General features: G+C 45.7%; 1 protein-coding gene across 4 annotated transcripts in view; it reads left to right on the forward strand.

Annotated features, from left to right (window-relative positions):
* The window catches only part of NDST2 (N-deacetylase and N-sulfotransferase 2), a 106,756-nt gene that overhangs the window by 93,189 nt on the left and 1,967 nt on the right, over positions 1 to 11,600 (forward strand). For all 4 annotated transcript variants that reach the window (XM_015632879.3, XM_033515831.1, XM_015632880.3 and 1 more), the window contains 7 exons: positions 4,145 to 4,327; positions 5,132 to 5,228; positions 6,427 to 6,550; positions 8,024 to 8,198; positions 8,428 to 8,598; positions 9,931 to 10,040; positions 11,479 to 11,581. In XM_015632879.3, coding sequence (XP_015488365.1) covers positions 4,145 to 4,327; positions 5,132 to 5,228; positions 6,427 to 6,550; positions 8,024 to 8,198; positions 8,428 to 8,598; positions 9,931 to 10,040; positions 11,479 to 11,581 — 963 coding nt within the window. The remainder of the gene's footprint in view (positions 1 to 4,144; positions 4,328 to 5,131; positions 5,229 to 6,426; positions 6,551 to 8,023; positions 8,199 to 8,427; positions 8,599 to 9,930; positions 10,041 to 11,478; positions 11,582 to 11,600) is intronic.

The raw sequence follows: 11,600 nt of genomic DNA on the forward strand, positions 1-11,600 counted from the left end.
TAGTTCTGCTTGTTGGCTGCAGTAGGAAGACATGCTGCTGTTTTTGTTTGTACAATAACTTTCTCAGTTGCCTACCTGAATTTCTTTCTTACTAAAGTTGATTTGACCCACAGTTGCTTGTCCTTAATTTCTCTGAATAGACATTGCCCTGCAAAGTTTAGACAATCATTTTAGAATGTCTATCTTTGTAGTTATTCCTGAATATAATAATGCTTAATCTCTTCTTATGACTTCCACATTTCTACCACCTTCCTTCTCTTTATACATCTTTCCCACCAGTGCCTGAATATGGACAAGGAGCCATGCAGGCAGATCTGAGAAGAAAGTATATTGGTTCTAGCTGGTTTCCTAGGGGAGAGCCCTTGAGTACTTGTTTGTGGGATTTTTTTTCATGCATCACCAGTGGCTCTGTTCACTATGTTTTCTTTCATTCCCTCTTTCTTTTGCACCTTGATTGCAGTGTTGAATATGCAGCTTTAGCCTTTTGATTTGGGTTGTAAAAGACCAACAAATCAGAAAATCAACCTTTTTCCATCAGTGACCTTAATTGTTCCTTTGTCTCTTGCTTTTTCTAGTGTTTAGTAGAACTGATAGGGAAAAGACCCTCACAGTGTGTTCTGGGTGCACCAGACAGGCTGTAGAGACAAACAGGGCTGGTGTTACTGAAGGTTAGCCTGTGACCAGCTCTGGCTTGTGTAGGATCTGCAGAAGCTGTGGGTCTAAGACAGCCCCAGCTAAAAAGCTGTAGGAGTTTATACTTCCAGGCCTGGAAGCCAGCCTTCTGTCCCTATTGCCTGATACAGAATTGTTTTCTTTACACACCACAACCAAACCTTCCTGCTTGTTAAAAGTCTGGAGTAAGGAGGAGGTTGTTCTTTGCATTACGCATGGAGTGATCAGTCAGAAGGAAAGAAACTGCTTTTTTCTCTTGACAATTTCTTTTCTGGGCTTGTGCTCCCATATGCTGGGTGAATTGCACCTTGCCCCACTTTGTAACTGTCAAATCTTGAAGCATGCAGAAACAGCCTCTGTGAAAGTAAAGGCTATAGGTTTCTCTTGGAAAACCAGTTGCTAGGCTGTAATCCAGAGATCTTTACTGATCTAGGAGGCTGTGCCAAAGAATTAATAGAAACATAGTATCTAGAACTACCCATTAAAATTTGCTGATAAGATGTGATGGTCAAAGTAGCTTGCAGTAATCTGTGATCCAAAAACATTTGGGAAAATTGTGTTCTGGTACAGGATGAGCTTATTTGCCAGATTTACTGTTGGCTCTTCATGGTGACTTAAAACTCTTTCAGACACCTTCGGATGCTTCCCATGTTTACACTTCTGCTTCCTTTTGGCAGTGTAGCATTTCTCTCTGTCAGAGCAGAGTGCTGTGCTCTAAGCTCCTCTCTGTTTGCACAGTGACTCAGACTTTGCATTCCCCTTGCTGATAGAGCCATCTCAGGGGCCTGATAGAAAGCTGGCCAGCTCTGCAGCCCCAGCAGTGATCCGCAGCAGACTTGGACCAGGCTCTTTCAGTCCTTTCTGGTGCTTCCAGCTCCTGTTAAGTGACATGGAAGAATCTCCAATCCTGTATGTGTATGCTTAACTCCACAGTGCAAACAGAAGATGTTTGATCTTCTGACTAGTGAACAAGGTCTGATGTCAGAATAGCTGTTGATCCTGAGCACAGGCTGATTGCGTCTCACAAACATTCTGCTCACACTGCACAGCCAGTTACTGCTGTGCCCACAGCTGCTGTTATTGCAAGGGTCCTCATGCCCTTCTGGTTCTGTCTGCTAGGCTCTCTGGGACCTTTGCTCTCATTTTTCCTCATTTTGAAAGAAGGGAAATCATAGCCCACTGACAGTAGAAAGGAGGGGAGAGGAGGGGGGTGTTATTTCCAAGTCAGTCTGCAGTCAGTGGGTGTGGATGGGAGGGAGGGTGATGGTCCTTGAGTGTAGCTTATGTCAGAAGTAGTGCTTGGAGCTGCTCTGGCAGCAGTAGCTGTGACGGGGCAGAGCAGGCTGCCAGGCCTTGTTAAACAGTGCACATGTTACAGGCCATGACTGCACACTCACAAGTCCAGGGAAATGGCTGGGTTTGTCTTTTCTTCTTCCAAATTCAGTTGCTTGGGACTGTTTGCAGGTGGCAGCATTACCTGTGTGAGTGTTGTCAGTCTTGAGACACAGTTGTTATGTGGGCTGGTTTTTTTATTCTGGAAATCTTGAAGGGGTCCCAGGTGGTCTCCTCTGTCCTCCCTGCTGCAGTATTTGATTTGTGCCAGTGAGCTAGACTTTCATGCAGCAAATTTTTCCTCTGTGTATTTCAGCAGCAAGTCAAAGGGATGAGGCACATTTTACTGTCACAGAACCTTCCTTATGTCTCCCAGAAAGGGGCAAAATACAACATGCGGTACATCCTTTTGCCACCATGCCTTGCAGTTACACAGATCTTTCTGTCCTCTGCTGTGTTGTATTTAGCATATCCTTCTTACATAACAGCACCGAGCACACGCTGCTCTTTGAAGTGTAGGTGCCAGAGCCTGTCTGGCAGGGCCTCTCTTTCAGTTAAGTAGGGAACCAGAAATGAAAAACTCACAGGCAGACAAAAGTTATAAATCTTGATCTCTACTTACTTTTCATGTGTCCCAGAGTCCTACCAGTGCTTTCTGTTGCCTACCCAAAGATGTTGGGTTGTGAGCACCGTATGGACAGAATTAAATTGGTTTCATACTGCCTTGGGGGTGGCTCAGGCACAAAGAGCTACTATCTATAAGTATCTGTTCTCTCACTGAGACCAGCCTATGGTGACACTGGGCAGAAAACTGAATTCAGACTTTCTCAGTGCCAGCAAATGTCTTCATCCCAAGACCATCTGTCTCCTGCTTCCCCATTTTGCTTTTTTCCTCCTGTGAATGGGAAAGCCATTCCTGCTCCCTGCCAGGGAAGCGTGTCATTGCCTCCTGACCTTACCTGGTGTCACCAGAACTGAACCCTGGACTATACAGCAATGGGTGCCCCTGCTGTGGCTGAGGTCATTTTCCCTCCCTCCATTTGCAGACACTAGGCAAGGAGTGCTAAATCAGCCATTCCTTTACTGGCCTCAGTGTTCTGCTTTTGTTTTCTAACTTCTAGCCATGGTGTGGTTTATGTCTGGCAAAGTGCTGTTGTGTTATGGGCACTGGGATGCTGAATTCCATGGGGCATATCAAAGCCACACACTGCAGTCAAGCTGACAAGAGTCCTTCGCACTCTTTTCCAAAAGTTAAAATAGTGAAAAACTGACAGGAGGAAAATGCATCTGCTTGAGGGAAGAGATGGCTTGGCAAGACAGGGATAGTGCACAACCTCCTGAGCACTGCAGTGCTGAGGCAGCTGCCATGCCTGTTCAGTGCCACTTTGCCCATGGATGTTAAAGCTTGGCAGGACGTTTTTCAGGGGATGCCTGTGCTGAAGGTTCTTGCAGGCTAAAACTTACCAGCTGGTGTCTGTTTCTAGGGCAATATCCTAGTGCCGTGTGTCTTTGCAGAGACACTGTTCAGATCCCCACATACATCTGTTTATATTTTAAAGTGGGAGTTGCCAGATGTTCCTTTACATTTGAGACGTCAACTCCAAAGAGAGTGAAACCTGATGGGCTGTGGGGCCAGGAAGAACTCCTGTGACAACTGTCCTTGTGCTGTGTGGCCTGGCCTGCAGTGTGGTGCCTCCTCCCTGGCCTGCTGCCCTGCTGTAGCAGACTCTGCAGCTCAAGAGGTTGCCCTGGTTGTGCCTTGGGGGGAGGAAGGGAAGGTCCTGTTTTCCCATGAAGGAGGCTTTGCAAGGTTTTTGACTAGTAAGGAGTTACTGACTAAGCCTTGTTCAACTAAAGGTCCTAGAGCCACTTGAATAGGATTTTGAAATTGTTCTGGACTTACATCCAGGGTTCAGTTATCGTGCCCCTGCACCATTCCTAGGGATTACTGTGAGGTCTGTGACCCTCCTTTCCCGAGTTCTTGTCTTGCAAGCGCTGTTTCCTGGCAGATGGACGTTCGTCAGCCAAGACAGCCATGGCAGTCTGAGTTGTGAACAGCCTCTTCTGACCATGAATCAAGCTAGGCAGAGACAGTTCTGTTACCTGATTTACCAGTGTCCCATGTCTTTTTTCTTTTCAGATCAGCATCTTCATGACCCACCTGTCCAACTATGGGAATGACCGTCTGGGGCTGTACACTTTTGAGAGCCTGGTCAAGTTTGTGCAGTGCTGGACCAACCTTCGCCTGCAAACATTGCCTCCAGTCCAACTTGCAAAAAAGTACTTTGAAATCTTCCCGCAGGAGAAGAATCCCTTGTGGCAGGTGAGAAGGCAGCTTTTACCACTCCTAGTGATTTTCTAAAACATGTATCCCACATTTGAAGTGTAGCAAGACTGCTGATCCAGAGTGCAGAGGGGTAAAGCATAAAGCTTTTAGGTTTCATTTTTGTGACTTCAGGCTGCCTGTAGCAAATGGCAAGGTGGAAGGGATGGGGAATAGGAGCAGTAGGACACAGTCATAGTGTAAACTTAGGGACAGGAATGACTGTCACACATGACCAGGGGCCAGCTTGCAGGCATTTGGGTCATTAAAGGGCTTGTATTAGAGCAAGCTGCTGTGAAATGTGAAGTGTGCAAGCAAGAGCCCTGTTTGGTCCTGAAGGAGCTTGCAGGCATGTTAATGTGATTAATCTCAAAGTAATTTCACACTGCAGAATTCATGTTCATTAAATAAAAACACACTTATTCCATTTTATCCCAGTGCAGCAGCTCTCTGCATGGTAATGAGCAGATGAAATTAACTGAAGGTGATAGAGTTGTCTGTCTGCCAGTAGTTCACAGATGCTGAGCTGTGCTGTCATGGTGGCCCAGCCCAGTATGGCTACATAGGGCAAGGCCTGTGGTTAACACTCTCAGAGGGACTTGGATCCCATGTCGCTGGAGCTTTTGAAAACAGTCCCCAGTGTTTTTACTTAACACTTCTTGATGCCTGGCAGAATAGCAGTGTGGCTCTGAAGTGTTCTTCATGTGCTAATAACATTTTCCCCAGAGGACTGTCCCTTCCAGCTTTTCCTCCCCTTGCCATTACCTTCTGTGGTAATGCTTAATCTCATCACTTGTGCTACAGAATCCCTGTGATGATAAAAGGCACAAGGATATCTGGTCCAAAGAGAAAACATGTGATCGACTCCCCAAGTTCCTCATCGTGGGACCTCAGAAAACTGGTAATGTGAATACTGTTATATAGATTGTGACTTCCAAATCACTCTCACAGAGAGATGGAAAGGTCCATGCTGTAGATCTGTATGGCTGCCCTTTGTGCAAGCTGCCAAATGGCCACAGAGGACATTTCAGACAATCTCAGATATGTTCTAACCTAAATCTGACCAAGTCTGTCAGTACTTTTTCCCCCTGACACTGTGCTTGGCTTGCCCTACCTGTTTTGGCTTTCCATGTAAGCTCAGAGAACCTGTGACCTTAGTTTGTCACACAGGCTGTCAGCAGGACTAAGTACACACACCTAGCAAAGGTTAAAATGGACATCCCCTAGTGCTTTTGTTGCTGCAGATCTGTGTACCCACTGCATGCTCCATGTCACTGTCATTGGGAGGGAGAGAAAGTCCTTAGTCTGATCTCTGTCACCACCTTTTAACTGCTGTGGCATTGTGGTTGGCACTGACATAGCTGTATGTCCTGTCCGGATGTGTTCCCTTCTAGGCTGAAGAGAGCAAAATCTCTTCAGCTAAGACCGGGTCTTCAAGCCTTGGCTTTCTGTGTAGTGCAGTGCAACAGCAGTACCAATTATCCACAGCAAATGGTGATCCTGGACTTGGAATAAAGCTTGTCCCAGGCAAGCTGCTGTCCCCTGGCTGTGTCACTGGAAGCTCTGATGGTGTGTGCGCAGCATGCAGCATGAGCCCTCCTGTATCATGACCCGGGCTGGTTGCAGGTGGCTCAGTAAGAAAACCCTTCCTTTGGCTGATTCTCTGTCCTGCTGGAGGCCCACAGCCCTATGCTGAGTGGGGTAAGGGGAAACAACTACAGCAAAGACAGGCCAAGGTATCTCTGGCAGAGTTCTCACCCCAGGACACTAATGCTGTTCCTAGCACATCTCCTGCCCAGGCCACCTCTCATGTGACAGTGTGGCTGCACCACCAGCATGGGAAGTAGCTGACATGGGTGACAGCTGTCTTGCAAAGGAGGCAGTTCAAATCAGCTGCATGAGTTAAAATGTAGATTGAACTTGACTGAGCAGTGCTTGGTGTCACTGCTGTTGTAACTTGCATGTGCTACGGGTTTGGTCAGCTACACAGGAGAGGAGTGTGCCCATCTGGGAACTGTTTATTGCAGTGTAGGTAAAGCTTCTCATTCAGCCAAAGCATTATGTGTGACCCAGGTGCCATTAACTGGTTCCTGTTGCAGGCACAACAGCTGTGCACTTCTTCTTGACCATGCATCCAGCTGTCACCAGTAACTTCCCAAGTCCATCCACCTTTGAGGAGATCCAGTTTTTTAATGGCCCCAACTATCACAAAGGAATCGATTGGTAAGAAACCTGACACCTGTTCTTCTGTGATGTGGTGCACCCATGTTGCCTTCTCCTAAGTCTCTCTGTATGTCCCCCCCACCCTTAGTGGCTTCTCTGTTTCTGAACAGCTGTTTTCCTTGTTGTTGCTCAGTGCATGTTTTCTGTTTTCCTGGTACCCCAACTGTGTAGTCCCAGGAGCAGCAGAGGTAGTTTCTCATTTTACTGACTCTTCGCCACAAGAGTTGTAGAAACAACTTAGCTTTAAGAATTCAGCAAGTTTTTGTTGAATGCACTGCTGTCATGAAGTTACTTTTACTTTGACATGCAAAACAGAGGGCATTACAAAGAGTTAAAAACATGTCGTTTCAGAGTTAAAACATGTAATACTGGAGGGGACAACCTCCCTGCTATTGTTCTCAGGACTTGACACTTAGAGCCACCACTGTGTTCTTTGTGCTGGCTCCAGTGTCCATATGCATCCCTTGGTGTTTACCTGTAGAAGTTTCCACCTGGCAGGGAAATTCTAGCGTCACCATGGAATTATTATGCCGCTGTGTTTCCAGGGAGAGAAAGTTTAAAGGTGTTTCTTACTCAAAGCAGTAGCTTTGGCTGACAGTGGCACTGGCCTTCCTCTGAGGGATGGCTGTGTGGCACTAAGGCATTCTGCTGTGGGATTTCTCCCACAAGCTGTGCGAGATTGACTTCTCTAATCATTTAGAGGACTGTTGAAAAGATACTGGAAGATGGTTAGTGCTTGAGCAGAGCTCACAGGAGTCAAGCACTACAGAGCAGTTGCACTAGTGACAGGTTAGAAAGTGAAGGCTTTCACGTGCATCTCCTGGAAAAGTCTTCCAGATGGATCTGAGTTGTAGCATCACATGCAAGGGGAGAATCTTTGTATTTAACACAGAATTTGTGTTTGTTGCACAGTTTAGATTTGAGCACAGATCAGCCTTCCAGTGTTTCAGTCCTCAGCCCCCTTTACCCTCTTACCCTGTTAATCAAATATCTTAGTTTCCATGTTACTAATTTGACAAGCTCCTGTGAGGCAGGACAGAGCTCTTTACCCTGCACCTCAGCTACAGACTGAGGTACAAAGAAACAAATGCTTTAGACACATTTAAGAAAGTGGTTTGTGACAAGGCAAGCAGATGATTCCAATTTTACTCTTGGAGAAAATGTCATTCCTGCTAAAGCTTGCAAGTGGGACCTTACCCTCAGGTCTTTCCTTTCACTGCCAGGGACTCATAGACTCTCAGCAAAGTACTTTCTTACCTTTGTATCATTTCTCAACTTTCTTTGCCATGTGCCACCACCCCTTTATGAGTCATGACTCTTCCAGATATCCTCTCCTTTGCCCATTTCCCTGCATTTCTGGGGAGGTGCAGTTGTGCTGCAGCTGTGTCTGTTGAAGAGGAGTAAGGACATTCTTGGGACTGTTCCTTTTCTTCTTTTCTTCTTCTGCTCACCAGTCTCCCATCTATTTGGCAGGTACATGGAATTCTTCCCCATTCCCTCCAATGCCAGCACAGACTTCATGTTTGAGAAGAGTGCCAATTACTTTGACACAGAGGTGGTACCAAAACGTGGTGCAGCCCTGCTGCCTCGAGCCAAAATCATTACTGTTCTCATCAACCCTGCTGACCGAGCCTATTCATGGTATCAGGTAAGTTTGCTGCGCTGTGCTGAGGGTAAGGGCCACAGAAGGATTTCAGTGGGGGCAGGTAGAAAGCCAATGGATGTGCTTCCCTAGAGGAGGCAGGATCCCTGCAGGGTGTGGACAGGTTCACTTACAGAGGCATTGGTGGGTGGCTGTGCTGACTCATCGGGGTCTGCACTGAGAAGTGGAAGGTGGAATCGTGTTCCTGCTCCTGAATTCAGCTTGTGTTTTTCAGCACCAGCGTGCTCACAACGACCCCGTGGCACTCAATTACACCTTCTACCAAGTGATCTCTGCGAAATCCCAGGCCCCTCAGGAGCTGCGCAACCTGCAGAGCCGATGCCTGTTCCCTGGCTGGTATTCCACTCACCTGGAGCGCTGGCTGACGTACTATCCCTCTGGGCAGGTAGGAGACCAGTCAGTACAGGTTCTTGTGGAGCCCCTTGCAGGTCTAGTGTAGAGGAGAGGGGAACAAACTGATTCATGCACATGTGCTCCCCCCATAACTTTAATTTCACCTTCTTTCTCGACTTCTGGAACAAAAGTCACTACTTCCTTTCTCCTGTTATGAGCGGGTAAGAAATCAGGCTTGAATACTCCAATTTTGTAGTTTATTGTATTTGTAAAAGGAAACGAGTGCAGGATGATACTGTGATCTCCCAGAAAGCTCCACAGTACTGGGAATTTCAGCAAGAACAGCAGTGTTAGACTTGGCAGTCTGCAGTCCAGGGACACTCTGCCTTTTGTTAGTTCCCATGTTGTGAAGCTGTCTTCTGAAGGGAAAATTCACTGCAGAGATGTCAGGATTCAGTGTTTTGTATACAAATTTGCAAAAAGGCAAATTAATAGACAGTGTATGCTATTTCAGTCTCTAAATTCCCAAGAAGTTAATAAACTGTCAATGATAGATAAATAGATATCTATTTATCTCTCTCTCTCAAGATAAACATATATGTATATATATATATATAGACATATATATATATGTGTGGTATCTGTGAGTCAGGATTTGGTTTTTTCCAAGTTCTTTCTGCTGCTGGGTTTATTCTTAAGACAGTCTGTAATCCAGCAGAGGTTTGTAATGTCCATTTGGTCTCTTATTCTCTGCCAAAACAGCAGAGCCTGAACTGTACATGACATATCTGCCAAGACTAAAAGAGAGATGGTAAAACATTCTTAGGCTTGTATCTCATTGCCTTACTATTCCTGGAGGTTATTGCTGTGAGGAATTATGGAGCCAAACACATACTTCCTTGTTCTTACTGCAGGTTAGTCTTCAGTTCATGTGACTATTGCTCTGTTCGGTTCTTTGGAGGAGGTAATTAGCACAAATGTTCATTTTCTATGAGACATGTAACAGGAGAATTATCACAGGTTATAGAAGAACACCGAGCAACAATGGTTGCTGACATCCAAAAAAAATAAAAAAAATGTTTCCAGAGAGAATCTCTACATGCTGCTGCTGGGGCCTTAGTGCTTAGCTACAGGGCATTTGGCCCAAAGACAACTTTATTAAGCAAAGCCTGTTGTGACTTACTGTTTTATGGTACTTGTGGCCCATTATCATAACTTCTCTATCAATGGTGACAAATGGGCCACATCCCCCCACTGCGTTTTTCCAGAACAGACAGATTTTGGCTGCCTTTACTCCCAGGGTGGGGCAGTTAGAGATGGAGGAAGCTCACAGGTGTCAGTCAGCACAAGCTGGCAGAGGCTAAGGCAGCTGTTCTCTTTCCAGCTTCTCATTGTGGATGGTCAGGAGCTGAGACACAACCCTGCCTCTGTAATGGACAACATCCAGAAGTTCTTGGGAGTTACGCCGCTCTTCAACTACACCCAGGCCCTCAGGTAGGCAAATAACTCAATTTTGGGAGGATGCTTTCTCAGCCAGGAATCCTTGAGTGAAAGAATATTTCTTGTCTTTGATCACAAGACCTGCCAAGGTTTCACAGTTATTCCTAACCCTAAAATTAGATTTAGATAGCATGAGATGCTTTGTGGAGACTGGAAACACACCTTGGTGTTTCCTGAAATTATAGGGGAAGGACAAGGTTTAGCCACTGTTGTGGAGAAGTATGAAGCTGTTCACAACAGTAACCATGATGTTATCTCCATTTGATCTTTGTATTTCAGAAAAGGTGCTGGAATTAGCACTCCCTAATGCTTTTTGTTATACCTGTATCTGACAAAAAGTAGAGGTATGATACAAAATGTGTGAGAATCTGCTCATATCTTCACCCAGATGGAGATTAGGGCCACACTGCACAGTTTTGAGGTCAAGAGCCTGTTATTAGAGATGATGTGGATTTCACAGGTGCCCAGAGGTGTCTGAGGGAGCATTAGCAGAGGCACCACCTCACTGCTACAGTTAAAGGATGTTACTGAGCCATGCCTGTGACCTTGCCCACACTGCATGTACAGTTAATCTGAATAGATTAAGTGCTGTTGAAAGTGTACTGTGGTCATGCCAGTGCTCAGTGGAAATTCTGCAAGCCCATTGAAGATGCTGAATATTATTCTTTGCAGCTGAAACCTGTTTTCACATCTCTGCTGTCATAGCCTGTGCCAGCTGAGGATGGTGGGTGGGGATGCATGCATGTAGGCTTAGAACAATTGCCCTTTCCTTTCACAGTAAAGAGAGGACAACTAATTCAGTTCTCCCCCTACAGCTGTTTCCAAAGGGGTGGCACATGGCTCCCCAGGGGAGAACAGATTGAGAGAAATGTCAGGTTACTTGAAAGCTTTACTTGCTGCGACACACGTGCTGGTGGTGAATGGTGTATCTATGGCAGTTGTACTGGCTGGTACCCCTCAGCCAGGGTCAGAAAATACATGGGATGGGTCAGCTTGCCTCAAATTTCTTCAGGGGACTTCCTCAAACCTCAGGTTCACCTTTGGCCAGCTGAAGGGACAGACCAGGCCAGATCCAGACATGGTTCCCAGCATGCCTGTGTTTTAGCAAGAAAAGAATCACTTGATTCTTTATAAACAGGGGCTTCTCTAATACTCAACTACAGCGAGGAGATTTACATACACTAAAAAACTGATTATTATCTTTCCCTCCAGCTGAACAAACAGTGTAACCATGTTACCTCTGAAATTTGCGTAAAGCTGAAACAGTCATGTTTGTAATGGATTTCTTGTCAAAGTAATCCAGTGCTAAAAAATCCAAGGAACCAGTATCACAAAATAAATAGGTAAAGCACTGAAATATGGAGTTACTTGATTTCTGCTGCTGCTAATTGGGTATGTGGCTGTGTTTTTCAAAGATAAATGTCTTTTTCAGATTTGATGAAGCAAAAGGATTTTGGTGCCAGCTGCTAGATGGAGGAAAAACTAAATGCCTAGGAAAGAGTAAAGGAAGGAAATACCCTGATATGGATTCCTTGGTGAGTAGCTGTCTCAAAC

Source organism: Parus major, chromosome 6, assembly GCF_001522545.3.
Source record: "Parus major isolate Abel chromosome 6, Parus_major1.1, whole genome shotgun sequence".
Taxonomy (NCBI): domain Eukaryota; kingdom Metazoa; phylum Chordata; class Aves; order Passeriformes; family Paridae; genus Parus; species Parus major.